This window comes from Carassius carassius, chromosome 32 (genome assembly GCF_963082965.1).
Source record: "Carassius carassius chromosome 32, fCarCar2.1, whole genome shotgun sequence".
NCBI lineage: Eukaryota > Metazoa > Chordata > Actinopteri > Cypriniformes > Cyprinidae > Carassius > Carassius carassius.
Genome location: NC_081786.1, coordinates 25,754,409 through 25,767,833, shown reverse-complemented (window position 1 = coordinate 25,767,833; position 13,425 = coordinate 25,754,409). Strand labels below are relative to the sequence as shown.

General features: G+C 36.0%; 1 protein-coding gene across 1 annotated transcript in view; it reads left to right on the top strand.

The window, feature by feature from the left end:
* The window catches only part of fcf1 (FCF1 rRNA-processing protein), a 32,066-nt gene extending 19,117 nt beyond the window's left edge, over window positions 1-12,949 (top strand). Inside the window, exons 5-8 of the mRNA XM_059521107.1 lie at window positions 3,294-3,366; window positions 10,273-10,360; window positions 11,752-11,846; window positions 12,559-12,949. Coding sequence (XP_059377090.1) covers window positions 3,294-3,366; window positions 10,273-10,360; window positions 11,752-11,846; window positions 12,559-12,607 — 305 coding nt within the window. The 3' untranslated portion in view covers window positions 12,608-12,949. The remainder of the gene's footprint in view (window positions 1-3,293; window positions 3,367-10,272; window positions 10,361-11,751; window positions 11,847-12,558) is intronic.
* Window positions 12,950-13,425: the final 476 nt, after the last annotated feature.

Genomic DNA, 13,425 nt, shown 5'->3' with positions numbered 1-13,425 from the left:
TAAAGAGATTTCTATTTATTCACTTGGTAGTTCACAAAACATAGCACAGTTTCCCGATCAGTGCACATTCTCACTAAACAAATCATTCAGAGCAGATCACTTAAGGTAAATTAACTGGGATGAACCAAGATTTTAGCCAGGAATGGCAGCAGGCAGGTGTGAGCGCATCTGCACTCACAGTGAGGCGAAGACTTTTGGAAGATGGCCTGGTATCAAGAAGGGCAGCAAAGAAGCCACTTCTCTCCAAAAAAAAACATCAGGGACAGATTGATCTTCTGCAGAAAGCATAGTGAATGGACTGCTGAGGACTGGGGCAAAGTCATATTCTCAGATGAAGCCCCTTTCCGATTGTTTGGGGCATCTGGAAAAAGGCTTGTCTGGAGAAGAAAAGGTGAGCACTACCATCAGTCCTGTGTCATGCCAACAGTAAAGCATCCTGACACCATTCATGTGTGGGGTTGCTTCTCATCCAAGGGAGTGGGCTCAATTCTGCCCAAAAACACAGCCATGAATAAAGAATGGTACCAAAACACCCTCCAACAGTAACTTCTTGTAACAATCCAACAACAGTTTGGTGAAGGCAAAAGTGATAACTAAGTGGCTTGGGGACCAGAATGTTGAAATTTTGGGTCCATGGCCTGGAAACTCCCCAGATCTTAATCCCATTGAGAACTTTTGGTCAATCCTCAAGAGGTGGGTGGACAAACAAAAACCCACTAATTCTGACAAACTCCAAGAAGTGATTATGAAAGAATGGGTAGCCATCAGTTCCATAGACTGTTCCGGCTTAATATTTACAGATATTAGTCCATATCATGGTTTGATGTAAGTGACGTTTTCTGCATCGCGGAAATCATAGGGCCCTAGTTGTGGTATGCCAGCTCTATCTTGCAATGGACACACGCCACGACGTTCTCTTTACGTTTGCCCGCGCCCTCAAATCATAACACTGCTGACTCCTTGCAGTATGCGATTTCGGACGCAGCGCTTGTGTCTCCTTCTGCTTTGTGGGTGACGTAAACGCGTTGTCACATTAAAAAACCATTGCGAAAAAACCCTTACGTGAGATTTAAAATAAATTAAAAGAGGCTTCGAGGCAGAGGAATTTGCCTCGATCATTTTTTGTAATCTAGTTACTCGAGAATCGTTTCAGCCCATGTATATAAAGACTGTATTTGCCAGATTTGTGTAAGCAGTACACATCAAAACATGAATAATGGAAACGCAGTACATACCAGATTCGTCGTAATAACGAGTCATAAACGCATCCACAGCTGTGAATCCCAGTTTAGTTAGAAAGGTAAGGGTCTACTGAATGACATCTCATGGAGCATGTTTGGTCCAACGAAGCAATAACGTTGTAATATGGATCATAATTCCTTCGTTTACGTTTAAGTTCTTCAGCTACAGAACTGTTTGTTTCCATTATGGAATAACTCACACTAAGAAACTGCGTCAGTAAACAAAGGCAAGGTTTTGCAGCTTACAGTGTCACAAACTGAATGAAACGATCCACCCAAAAAAAAGTGAATGAAAGATAGGCGAAAGAAATTATATTTGAATTCTGGCGCTCTCGTGACGGCTCGTGCGTGACGCGCTCTGACACACCTGTCAGCTGATGGAGGTGGAACTTATAACGATCGCCTTTTTCTTTGTTTTATTTTTCAACTATTTATATATATATGTGAGTGTGTTTTATGTTGAATGTGAATGTATCTGCATGATTACCATCTGTTTGAGGGCAAATCAGCTCGCTATTATGATCACGGCTATCAAAGTGAACGCGTCTATATGAATGGAGAAGTGGATTATTTACTTTATGGCGCATTTGTGTTATTACCATCTGTATAAGTAGCACATCAGCACTTATTTTCATTGTAATTCATTATAAATTTTGCATTTCTAGCAATCTCAGGATTTTCTGTAATTGGCATACAAAGTTAAATCTTTTTTTTTCTTACTATTCTTACTCAAATTATTCTTGTATTTTTCTAGTGCTCAAATAAATCACTTATGATGTCTAATTTTCAGTCTAGTGTTTTATAATTGAAAAAAAAAAACTATGCAGTGGTATGTTTAATGACTAAATAGTTTGTAGAAGCCTTTAATACAGTTGTTAAATTTTTTTTTATATATTTGGGGGGTGGGGGGTCTAGACATAGTCTCATAAAAATATTTACAGGAGTCTCGTTTTTAATGATATCTTATTCAGATTTGAAATAGAAACTTACAAACCATTATTTTTCTAGATTGCTCCAGGACTGATTTCATGTATTTTTATATCAAAGAAAAAAATATTTAAGTGTGGTTAAAAAAAAAAATCAAGGCACTTCAGTGTCTATAACTTTTAATATATTTGAGCATTATCAAATCCGGTTGATAAAGCCCAAAGGGTCTTCTTTGCAAAGACGCCTAAATTATGTTTGTAACACACTGAAGTAGGAAACTGTTGCAATTTTAAGTTAGGTAGAGCACTTTCAGCTGTGAGTCCCATAATGGGGGGTCAGGTTAAACTAATAAAAAAACATACTTACTGTAACTGATTCAGAACTGCCAGATTGTCATAGCAACATCAGAATTACTTCCTCTCCTGGGTTCACAAAACAGTCGTCCATAAAGTATGTTTGCTGTTCTGTTGTAAGTAATCCTGAAGATTCCTAACTGCATCTGCTTTCGGAAAGGCCAAATAAAGTGCTTTTGCTTTCGCCTAGATACACACGGCATCTCCCTGACATGACTGCTTCAACACTAACTGCGGTTATTGAAACCACTCCTCATTTCTTTGCATGAACTTTTGGGTGGCATTACATAAATATTTCCACATGGGGATGTAGATATGTGGGGGTGTGTTTAAACAGGGCATTTTAGGGGGGTAAGGGGGTTGTCTTAACATTGATAAAGAATATCTCTTTGGATTTGAGACTTCAGTCTTTGCAACTTTACAGATCTTCTTTATGCACCAAGAGCTTCTTACACTCCAAAGAGAAAGGAAAAATTAAAATTGTATCATATGACCCCTTTAAATAAAATGTCCTTTTGAAGTGGACTTTGAGTTTTGTAACGTTGCAGATCTTTTTTTTTATGCTCAAACCGCAACGATACAGACTAACTAAAGTTGAAAAAGTGAAAAAGCATAATAGGACCCCTTTAAATTTTTTCTTGATGATCATGAGAAACTCCTATAAAAAAAAAAAAAAAAAAAAAAAAAAAAAAATCTGTTCCCTAACTTTTGACCGGAAGTCTACATTTGTAGTTTTCAAGCTAATACAGTAAAAATGTTTTGTTTCATTCAGGTGTTCCTTGCATAACGGACTGTGTGATGGCTGAACTTGAAAAATTAGGGATGAAGTTTCGAGTGGCTTTGCGGTAATGCACACTTACACAACACATTTAACAGTAACCGTGTCTTGAACATTGGGGACCAAGCCATTATTTGTGGCCAGGGAAGAATAATAATTATTTTTATTTAAATGTCCTTTTTTTATTTAACGTGAAAAAATTAAAAGGGAATAATGAAAAGCTGTAAAATACAAACCCGATTCCAAAAAAGTTGGGACACTGTACAAATTGTGAATAAAAAAAGAATGCAATGATGTGGAAGTTTCAAATTTCAATATTTTATTCAGAATACAACACAGATGACATATCAAATGTTTAAAATGAGAAAATGTATCATTTTAAGGGGAAAATAAGTTGATTTTAAATGTCATGGCATCAACACATCTCAAAAAAGTTGGGACAAGGCCATGTTTACCACTGTGTGCCATTCTCTCTTTTTATAACTGAGTAGACAAGTCAATTTGCTCAAGTTTAGGAATAGGAATGTTGTCCCATTCTTGTCTAATAAAGGCTTCTAGTTGCTCAACTGTCTTAGGTCTTCTTTGTCACATCTTCCTCTTTATGATGCGCCAAATGTTTTCTATGGGTAAAATATCTGGACTGCAGGCTGGCCATTTCAGTACTCAGATCCTTCTATGCAGCCATGATGTTGTAATTGATGCAGTCTGTGGTCTGGCATTGTTGGAAAATGCAAGGTCTTCCCTGAAAGAGACGACATCTGGATAGGAGCAAATGTTGTTCTAGAACTTGGATATACCTTTCAGCATTGATGGTGCCTTTCCAGATGTGTAAGCTGCCCATGCCACACTCATGCAACCCCATACCATCAGAGATGCAGGCTTCTTGAAAGACAACTTGGGTTGTCCTTGTCCTCTTTAGTCCGGATGACATGGCATCCCAGTTTTCTGAAAAGAACTTCAAATTTTGATTCATCTGACCAAAGAACAGTTTTCCACTTTGCCACAGTCCATTTTAAATGAGCCTTGGCCCAGAGAAAACGCCTGCACTTCTGGATCATGTTTAGATATGACTTCTTTTTTGACCTATAGAGTTTTAGCTGGCAACGGTGAATGGCACGGTGGATTGTGTTCACCGACAATGTTTTCTGGATACATTCCTGAGCCCATGTTGTGATTTCCATTACAGTAGCATTCCTGTATGTGATGCAGTGCCGTCTAAGGGCCGAAGATAGAGGGCTGTAGATGATGATAACTTCAAACTTTTTGCAACTTTTCTCTGAGTAACTCCTTTCTGATATTGCTGCACTATTTTTCGCCGCAGCATTGGGGGAATTGGTGATCCTCTGCCCATCTTGACCTAATAAGTTGCAAATTGGTCCTCCAGCTGTTCCTTATGTATATTTAACTTTTCCGGCCTCTTATTGCTACCTGTCCCACCTTTTTTAGAATGTGTGGCTTTCAGTAAAATCCAAAATGAGCCAATATTTGGCATGACATTTCAAAATGTCTCACTTTCAACATTTGATATGTCATCTATATTCTATTGTGAATAAAATATAAGTTTATGAGATTAGTAAATTAGTCCATTCCTTTTTTACTCAAAATTTGTACAGTGTCCCAACTTTTTTGGAATCGGGTTTGTAAGTTTTGTTTGTAAAATATTTGTAAAATCAAGTTGAACTATATACAAATAATTTATTTTAAAATATGCACACATTTACTCTTAATCACATTCAGTTATGAATTACATGAATCACACCTATGTTTCCTATGTAACACAATTTATTTATTTTTTAAATATAACATTTCTTTCATAAAACAGTTGGCAAATATTAAATGTATAGCTACATACATCATACATTCTTACATTAACCCTTATTCAGTGTTGGGGATGTTTTCGTCCACTAGGGGGTAAAGTTGAGTCTTATTTTGGCCACACCTTTCTCTAGGTGTTTCAGCAAATGGAATGGTGTTTGGTGATATCTTTTGACACATATTTTGGGAAAATCCTTTGAAAATTTTCAGAAGCTCAACAATACACTGTGGACAATTTCACTACCCTTTCGTTATGTTTGTGGATAAAAACATTCACTAAATTAAACTACTGTAAAAATGTTATCAAGCTTTTTTGCATAAATCTATTAATCAACCTCAGTCCTGATCAAAACTACCAAATGTTTAAAAAACAATCCAAGATTTTAACTCTAATTTCCATGTACATAAATGTAACTGATTTGGGGGAAAAAACAAACTAAATTACTTGTTTTCAATACAAAAAGTGATTGTGGACTGGATTTTTTTTTTTTATCTTTTATCCGTCTTGGGCATGTCAAAGATTAGTAACAACATTGCATTTGATGCTTTGTTAGTTTTTGTGCAGCATTAGATTTAAAACAAATTTCTCCCTCATTTACTGTTCATGGCCGTTTTTGCCCCATGGACTTCCATTATAATGACATTTTTTGATTTCAAAGCCATGACACCATATAATCATTCATTCTTGATTGTTGTGGTTTTCCTGTTGGGAAGAGGTAAAATGTGTTATTTTATTTTGTATCCAGCTACAGTCACTTTTTATATTGAAAAGTCTTTTTTTTTTTCTTCCAAATCAGTGACGACATTTATGAACTTTTTTTTTTCACATTTTTTTTTTAACATTTGGTAGTTTTGATTAGGACTGAAGTTGATTTAATAGATTTATGCAAAAAAAAAAAAATTCTGAGGCAGTTGAACCTAAAAATGTATCCCCTAAAATGTTGTCATCCTAACATAATCCATCATTTAACACAGTACAGCATACCAGCATCAGACAAACACGCGATTCACTATTTCACAGAACAAAATGAACAAGTACATTAGCATGGTATGTAAGCTCAATGTACATTACACAAATATGCACACATAAAATGTATAATTTTACTGCACAAATAAATGCATATGCATGATAAATATCTTGCAGAAATTTCTCTGATCATAGGGAAAATTACTAGCTTTGTTTGCCCTAGGCATGCCATGCTTAGACTTGTAGCAATGTTGTAATTAAAAGGCATTTTAGTATTTAGAGCTATCTAGAGTTTTTGAAATGCTGGTAAATCGGCTGCAGCATTTTCTGGCCTTAAGTAGTATAATAACTTCAGCTCTCTACCTTTGTTGTAGTTTGTGACACTGCAGTGGTCATAAGATTAACAACATTGTGGACAGCAATCTCATTTGCCATAAATGATATTTGAACATTTTGTCCAATTTGATAACATTAGTTTCAACAAATTTGCATTTAATCATTTAGATGACACAATCTTTTAGCATTTCTGTTTTGATTTATGAATGACATCCCACTTTTATTTGCAGTGTTTTATGCAAAATCCTGTAAACTGAGTGAGAGAGAAAAGTAGGGATGTTAATTTGGGTTATTTTTCAAAGCCAACAACTGACGCTCGTTAACTGATTATTAACTGTTAACTGACAAGATTATTTTAAATTAGAATTTAATAAAATTAGAAAGGCTAAGTGACTGTGAGCTATTAAAAATACTACTAAAAATACTAACATTTGTTTCCCAGGTTATTAGGATTAGTGCTTCTTTTCATTTTTGTGCTGCGCGAAAGGAAACAGATGGCAGAAAGTGGCATCCTATTTTTCTTTAGGCTTATTTTATGCACAAAGATTTGTTTTTATTTTGTATGTATACAAATAAAGGCAAACCATTTACAATTATGATTATCTTTGACTAAAAGAAATTGCTTCCACAGTTAGGAAGAAAGAAAAAAAAAGTGATTGTGCTGGCACCGCATGCACACAAAGTTAAGCTACTTCTGACAATGCTGCCTGTTCATTATCATAATAAAATACAGTCAGTAAAACATATGGAAAGAAAAAAAACATAGTGCTCACTTTAAATATGTAACAAAATCTGTGCTGTTAAGTGTTATCACCGTACCGCCATAATGTTATTCAAAACATTTGGTTTTACGTGGATCTTAGAACACAAGTGAAGTAGGCTATAATAATTAGTTGTTCCGATTCCGATACTAGTATCAGAAATATCACCGATACCACAACAAATTCTGTCATCGGCGAGTACATGAACCCATATACCGATCTGATACCATTTTCTTAAAAAAGACCTAGTTATGACCGCTAGCTTTGCCGAACCGCTGCATGGTTCTTCTTCGCTGCTCAGAATGCATTGCAAACACAGGAAGTTGTGCTGTGTTGCCACAAGCAACCCCTGTTTAGAGCAGCGAAGAAGAAATGAAAACGCGTTAGCAGCACTGATCTATATATGACTGGATCGCTCATCACGTTCTAAACTGCCAACAGACAGTGAAGCCGCTTCTATATTATAGATCAGTGGTTAGCAGTATGTCCGCTGTTTAGCAGTATTTCAGACTGGACCAACCAGACAGTAAAATGGCGACTAGGGATGCCACAAGTACTGGCACTTCACTACCAAGTCGGTGCTGATAATTTAAAAATGTGATGATACCAGCGTCTCTGTAGTACCAGTAGTAAGTTACCGACTCCCGAGTATATTCGGTACCCGCAGCTGCGTTCAGTCACTTCCGTGTTAGTCTAAGTGCAGGGCTCCAGACTGTAGCCGAATATATACTAGTGTCTGTGAATATTAAACTGCAAAATACTATTTAAATATTACTCCTGCAAATTCTACATCTCTGTGGGTGACGGGCACAGATGCACGGGAGCTCGCTGTTTTGTAGTCTCTGCCGTGTGTCACTATATGAGGACACGAACGCATAAACTGTCACTTCATGAGAATTTACCGTTTCATTTGAAAAAACTGTCATATCATAAACACAGACACTCAAAGATCTTCATGGCAACCCATCAAAATAAATGTTCGGTTTAACATGAGTAAATTGACCATATATTAAGCTACTGTTGTAGCTTACAGTAGATTTAGCTATGTCTCTATGTAGTAACAATAATACGTCTCTATTAATAATAATAATTATGCCTAGACGGTTGCTTGTTTTTTACTTGTTTTGTTGTAAAGAGATTATCTGATTAATATATCATTTTTTTATATTTCTAGACTTATTTGTTGCAGTTTTTTATACAATTATATTGTAAAACTAAAATACTTTTTTTAGTTTGCGGTGTTAGATTTTTTGCTGCATTTGAAGTTCTTTTTCGCATAAAATAAATATTACTGTCAAATTCATGTCAGATAATAAAAATACTGTAATAAATACAGTAGTTTACCATGTATTTGTTCATGTTTTATTAAGGGATAAGGCCCAATCCCAATTCTATTTTATACCCCTTCCCCTACCCCTCCGCCTACCCCTTGTCCCTTGAAACAGAGTGTCAAGGGGTAGGGGAGAAAATATTCCCCTAAGGATTGGGACACCACTACCATGAAGTCACACGTCACACACATGAGCTGCTGCTTACTGACACAAACACACACACATATCGGAAATCGCGCAGCTCACACATCCAGGAGAAAATAAACTTGTCAACGCTGCCCCACAGCTTATATTAAATACAGTTTAAATACTGAATCGCTACACTATATTTTCCAGCAGCGAGAGGATACAATCGCTGTTTTTACTCCGAAAAGATAAATGCACAGACGCGAATACACGCAACTTCCATCTCTCTCTCTCTCGGATAGGCAATATTTGAGAAAATGGTTTAGCGATTTCTAATTATTGGGCTACGGCAGTTATCGCCCTGATCAGACCTATGCTGTGGCACTATCATGCAGTCTGTAATATGACGTTAGCAAATATTAGAGATTTTTTGAAAACATTTCTTTGAGTAACATGACCATTAATATGAACTCACAATTGAATGTAACATAAAACAAATGATTACTTTTCGTTAAAATCTTTATTTATGCCAAAAAAGCTTACATTTATGTGTCTTTTTGTTCGCTTTAGCAGCCATGTTGCCGAGATAATTCATACCCCTTCGTTTTAAGTGTGGTCCCGAAAAATCTTCGTTTGAAGGGCTATCTGGCCCTTCCCCTTACCCCTTCCCCCTTCCCCTACAACCAAAAGAGAATCAAGACATCCCTACCCCTCCACGTGAATGCGCGAAACGGAGGGGTAGGGGAAAGGGGGCTAAGGGGTAGAATTGGGATTGGGCCAAAGTCTGAAGCACACCATAAAATAATTCTAGCAATTTACACAGGGCTAGTAGTATATACAGTTGTATATACAGATACACACCCAGGTATCGGATCAGTACTTGGTATCGGCAGATACCCTGAGCCCAGGTATCGGAAATCGGTATCGGGAAGAGATAAAGGGTATCGGAACATCTCTAATAATAATATTTTGCCACTCAAATACATAGCGAATATGGAAACATTTGACTGTCGAATGAGAGACCCAACGTTTTTTGTTTAATTTTAGCCTAAATGAATTTGTTTTGGCTTCTCAATTGTTGCTATAACTTCTTATAAGCTATTTTTTATTCTTGTTCTTTTTTAAATAGGCTACTATTAATTGAAAGGATTTGTTGTTGAGTGAGGGGAACTAAAATAACATCTATGTTTACAGTGGTCGCATCGGCATTAGGCCTATTTCTAAATAATAAAATCTAAAAAACAATAAATGTATACATGTAGCATAGCCTGTTTTAACAATCCAGCAAACCTTTTTAAATATTTTTATAAATTACTGAAAATAAATGACTTTTTAAACAGTTTAACTGATTGTATTAATCGGTCAAATTTCTTAATGGTTGTTTAACAGTTAACTGGTTAAAATGAACATCCTTGGAGAGAAGCCCTGTTTCCAGGGTATTAAAGTGTATTTTTGGTCAGTTCATCAAAAGTGGTCAGCATCTGGAATGGAAAACGGTGTAGATAAAAGGCAAAGCTGTTTTGTGTGTGAATGTGGTGCATTCACCAGAAAAGTTAAAATTGGCATTTCACTGGTTTTATGTCTGAAAGTGGCTACACATTCTTGGTTTTTATGCTGATTGGAGCTTTATTTTTTAGGATTGCAAAAGATCCCCGCTTTGATCGATTACCTTGCTCACACAAAGGAACATATGCTGATGACTGCTTGGTGCAAAGAGTAACGCAGGTATGAGAACTTTGTAATCTGTGGGGTTATAATTGTTTAGCTTTACTAAGATGGCAGCATCATTATTTGTAACAATTTTCCCCCAATATTTGGAAGCAAATTACATATAGCAATCTATGTTGCATTATATGCTAATTGTGCCGGTGGGTTAAAAAAATGGGTAAAAGGACTTTGATTATATTTTTTCCCCCCAAAATGTATTAAAGATATCGTAATATCCTTGTAGATTTTGGTTCTTATATCTTTTTTCTGGTATCTTCATTTGAAGGCCTTTTATGGTTCCATAAATATAACGGAATAATAGTGTTGCTCTGAGAATGTTAAATTGTACACATTTTCAGTGGTCGAAATGTGGGTCATTTTGTACGTTTTTTTGTTGTTGTTGTATTTTTTTTTTTTTTTGTTTACTTTGTTTTTGCATTTTTTATTTTTTTTGTTTACTTTGTTTTTGCAATGTTTATTCATTCGTTCACTTCATGCATTCATGCGAGTGTGACTTGTCTCAAAAAATATAAAAAAACATTTAATATTTTATATTAAAAAAGATAAAATAAAAAAAATCACATACTGGTGGGACTGAATTTGGTTGATAAACATAAAAATGCACACCTATTCATGATCATTTATTTTCATGGTTCCATTTAATAAAAAAGTATGGTGTAAAAACACTCAAATTCAAAACCTTGAAATAATTGCATAATCACTTATTAATTAGAAGTTACTGATAAGATACAATATGGCTGTAGTTAATAATAATAATTCATTACATTTATATAGCGCTTTTCTAGGCACTCAAAGCACTTTACATAGTCTGGGGGTATCTCCTCATCCACCACCAGTGTGCAGCATCCACCTGGATGATGCGACGACAGCCATAGTGCGCCAGAACGCCCACCATACACCAGCTTACTGGTGGAGAGGAGACAGAGTGACGAAGCTGATCAGTAGACATGGGGATTGTTAGGAGGCCATGATGGTCAGAGGCCAATAGGCGAATTTAGCCAGGATGCCGAGGTCACACCTCTACTCTTTTTTCGAAAGACATCCTGGGATTTTTAATGACCACAGAGAGTCAGGACCTCGGTTTAATGTCTCATCCGAAGGAAATATGACTGTTAAATAAGATTTTATTCCATCAGGTCCAAATGGACCCAGGAATCCAAAAGTCAAATGCAGATTTTGAATGCATTATGAAGGTTAAGGCACAGCAAATGTGGAGGGTTCACAAATGCAAGAAATCAAACAAATAAATAAAATATTCTCAAATATACAGTATATTAGAATTAAAAATGAAGTAAATTCACAAATCAATAAAATAAATGACCATGAAACAATTCCAATCTCAGAACTGATGCCCTTTATGACTAAAGCATTCCCATCTGTTTCATTAGCACAAATGTTACATTGTGGCTACGGTGGACAGGGACCTAAAAAGGAGGATTCGGAAGATCCCAGGAGTCCCCATAATGTACATCTCCAATCACAGGTACTCAAGCTCTCTTTGCTAAGTCTTACCTTAGCGTTACTGAGGAGTGGGTCTGGGGGGTTTGCCTTATCAGGTGGTGAGTGAGAAAGATTGGGTTATGTGCAAACTCCAGAATTTCAATGAAAGTCATATGCTTTCTGCTTCCTGTAATGAATATCTGGCAGTGTTTGCATACTTTTTCATATATTGAGTGGATCAATGCAATATTTGTTAAATACACAGACATTTCAAAACTATATTTAACTTGCAAAAACACTTTTTGTTCAAATTTTAAGTACTGCTTAATAAATCACCTGCATGTAAAGTTTAACATAGGCAAATACTATTAAAATAACATTAAAATTGCATTTTATTTTTTTATTTTTGTATTAGTGGTGCATTAAATTAGTTCTATAAAAAAAAAACAGATTTGTGAGCGATATCGGGGAAAAAAAAGGTGTCAGAATTACATGAAACACATGGTCTCTCTGGAGAAGCTGCGCAGATTGGGCCAGCCAGCTGTCTCAAATCGCTCTTATAATACTTTGATGGCATAAGTTACAGTGACACGACATTGTCACCATCTCAAGTCAAACAAAATTTCTAACTGCCTTGCACTGCTTCCAGTCTGACCGATTGATTGAAATTGTCGATCGATTATTGCAACAGAAGAATATTTACTTGTCACCTGTGTAAATTAATATAACTGTACTTTTTTATTTTATTTTTTCAGGTATAACATTGAGAGGATGCCAGACGATTATGGCGCACCACGGTTGTAGAGGAGGAAAATGATCGGCCACCAATGAAAATGACCAGTCCAAATCTAATGGCTGTTGTTGGGAACTTTGGTGATCTAGGACGTCCTCTTCTTGATATTAATGTTATTGATTAAAACATTAAATTGGCCTAGTAGTCTTTAACTATTAAAATATGTTAACATCCCACCAATGCATTTTTAAATAATAATGAACCTTTCCCCTTAAGCCACTCCTTGGCACTCTTTTATGTTCTTAGAATATTTGTTTTTTTCTTTATCTTAATGACATCTGTCAATTGTTTACACATCTGGTTGGTTCCCTTTTGCTTGGAGGCTGTCATAAATAAAAGTCACTATAGATAAATTTATCAGTATCCTTGGTTATTTCAAATTATTCTGTTGTTTTTCAATTATTATTGTTGATTATCTTTAGCTACTATTTTGCTTTTGCTGTTCTAAGGAAATATTTATGTCTGTCTTAAAATGACTACATTTCCGTAGCAGTCAAGCAGTATGTGTAAAATTATCACAAATCAGTGATCATTGTTATAAATACTTGCATAGGACTAACTGAGCATTGAATTTCGCAGACCACTAGGGTTGGGTACCGAAACCCGGTACCTATGGAACCAGTATGCACCGAACCAAATCAGAACGCATATTTTGGTGCCTCTTAAATGCCTGAGCGATCGATTCAAATCTTTGTCCCGGTTCTCCGAAATGTACACACGAAGCATGGGTGTCGCTAGGCTTTTTTAGCGGGGCTATAGCATTTAGCTCCATAAACTGTCCACAAATTGCGATCGCCTCAGAGTCAGTCCGCTTACATTTCATATAAGA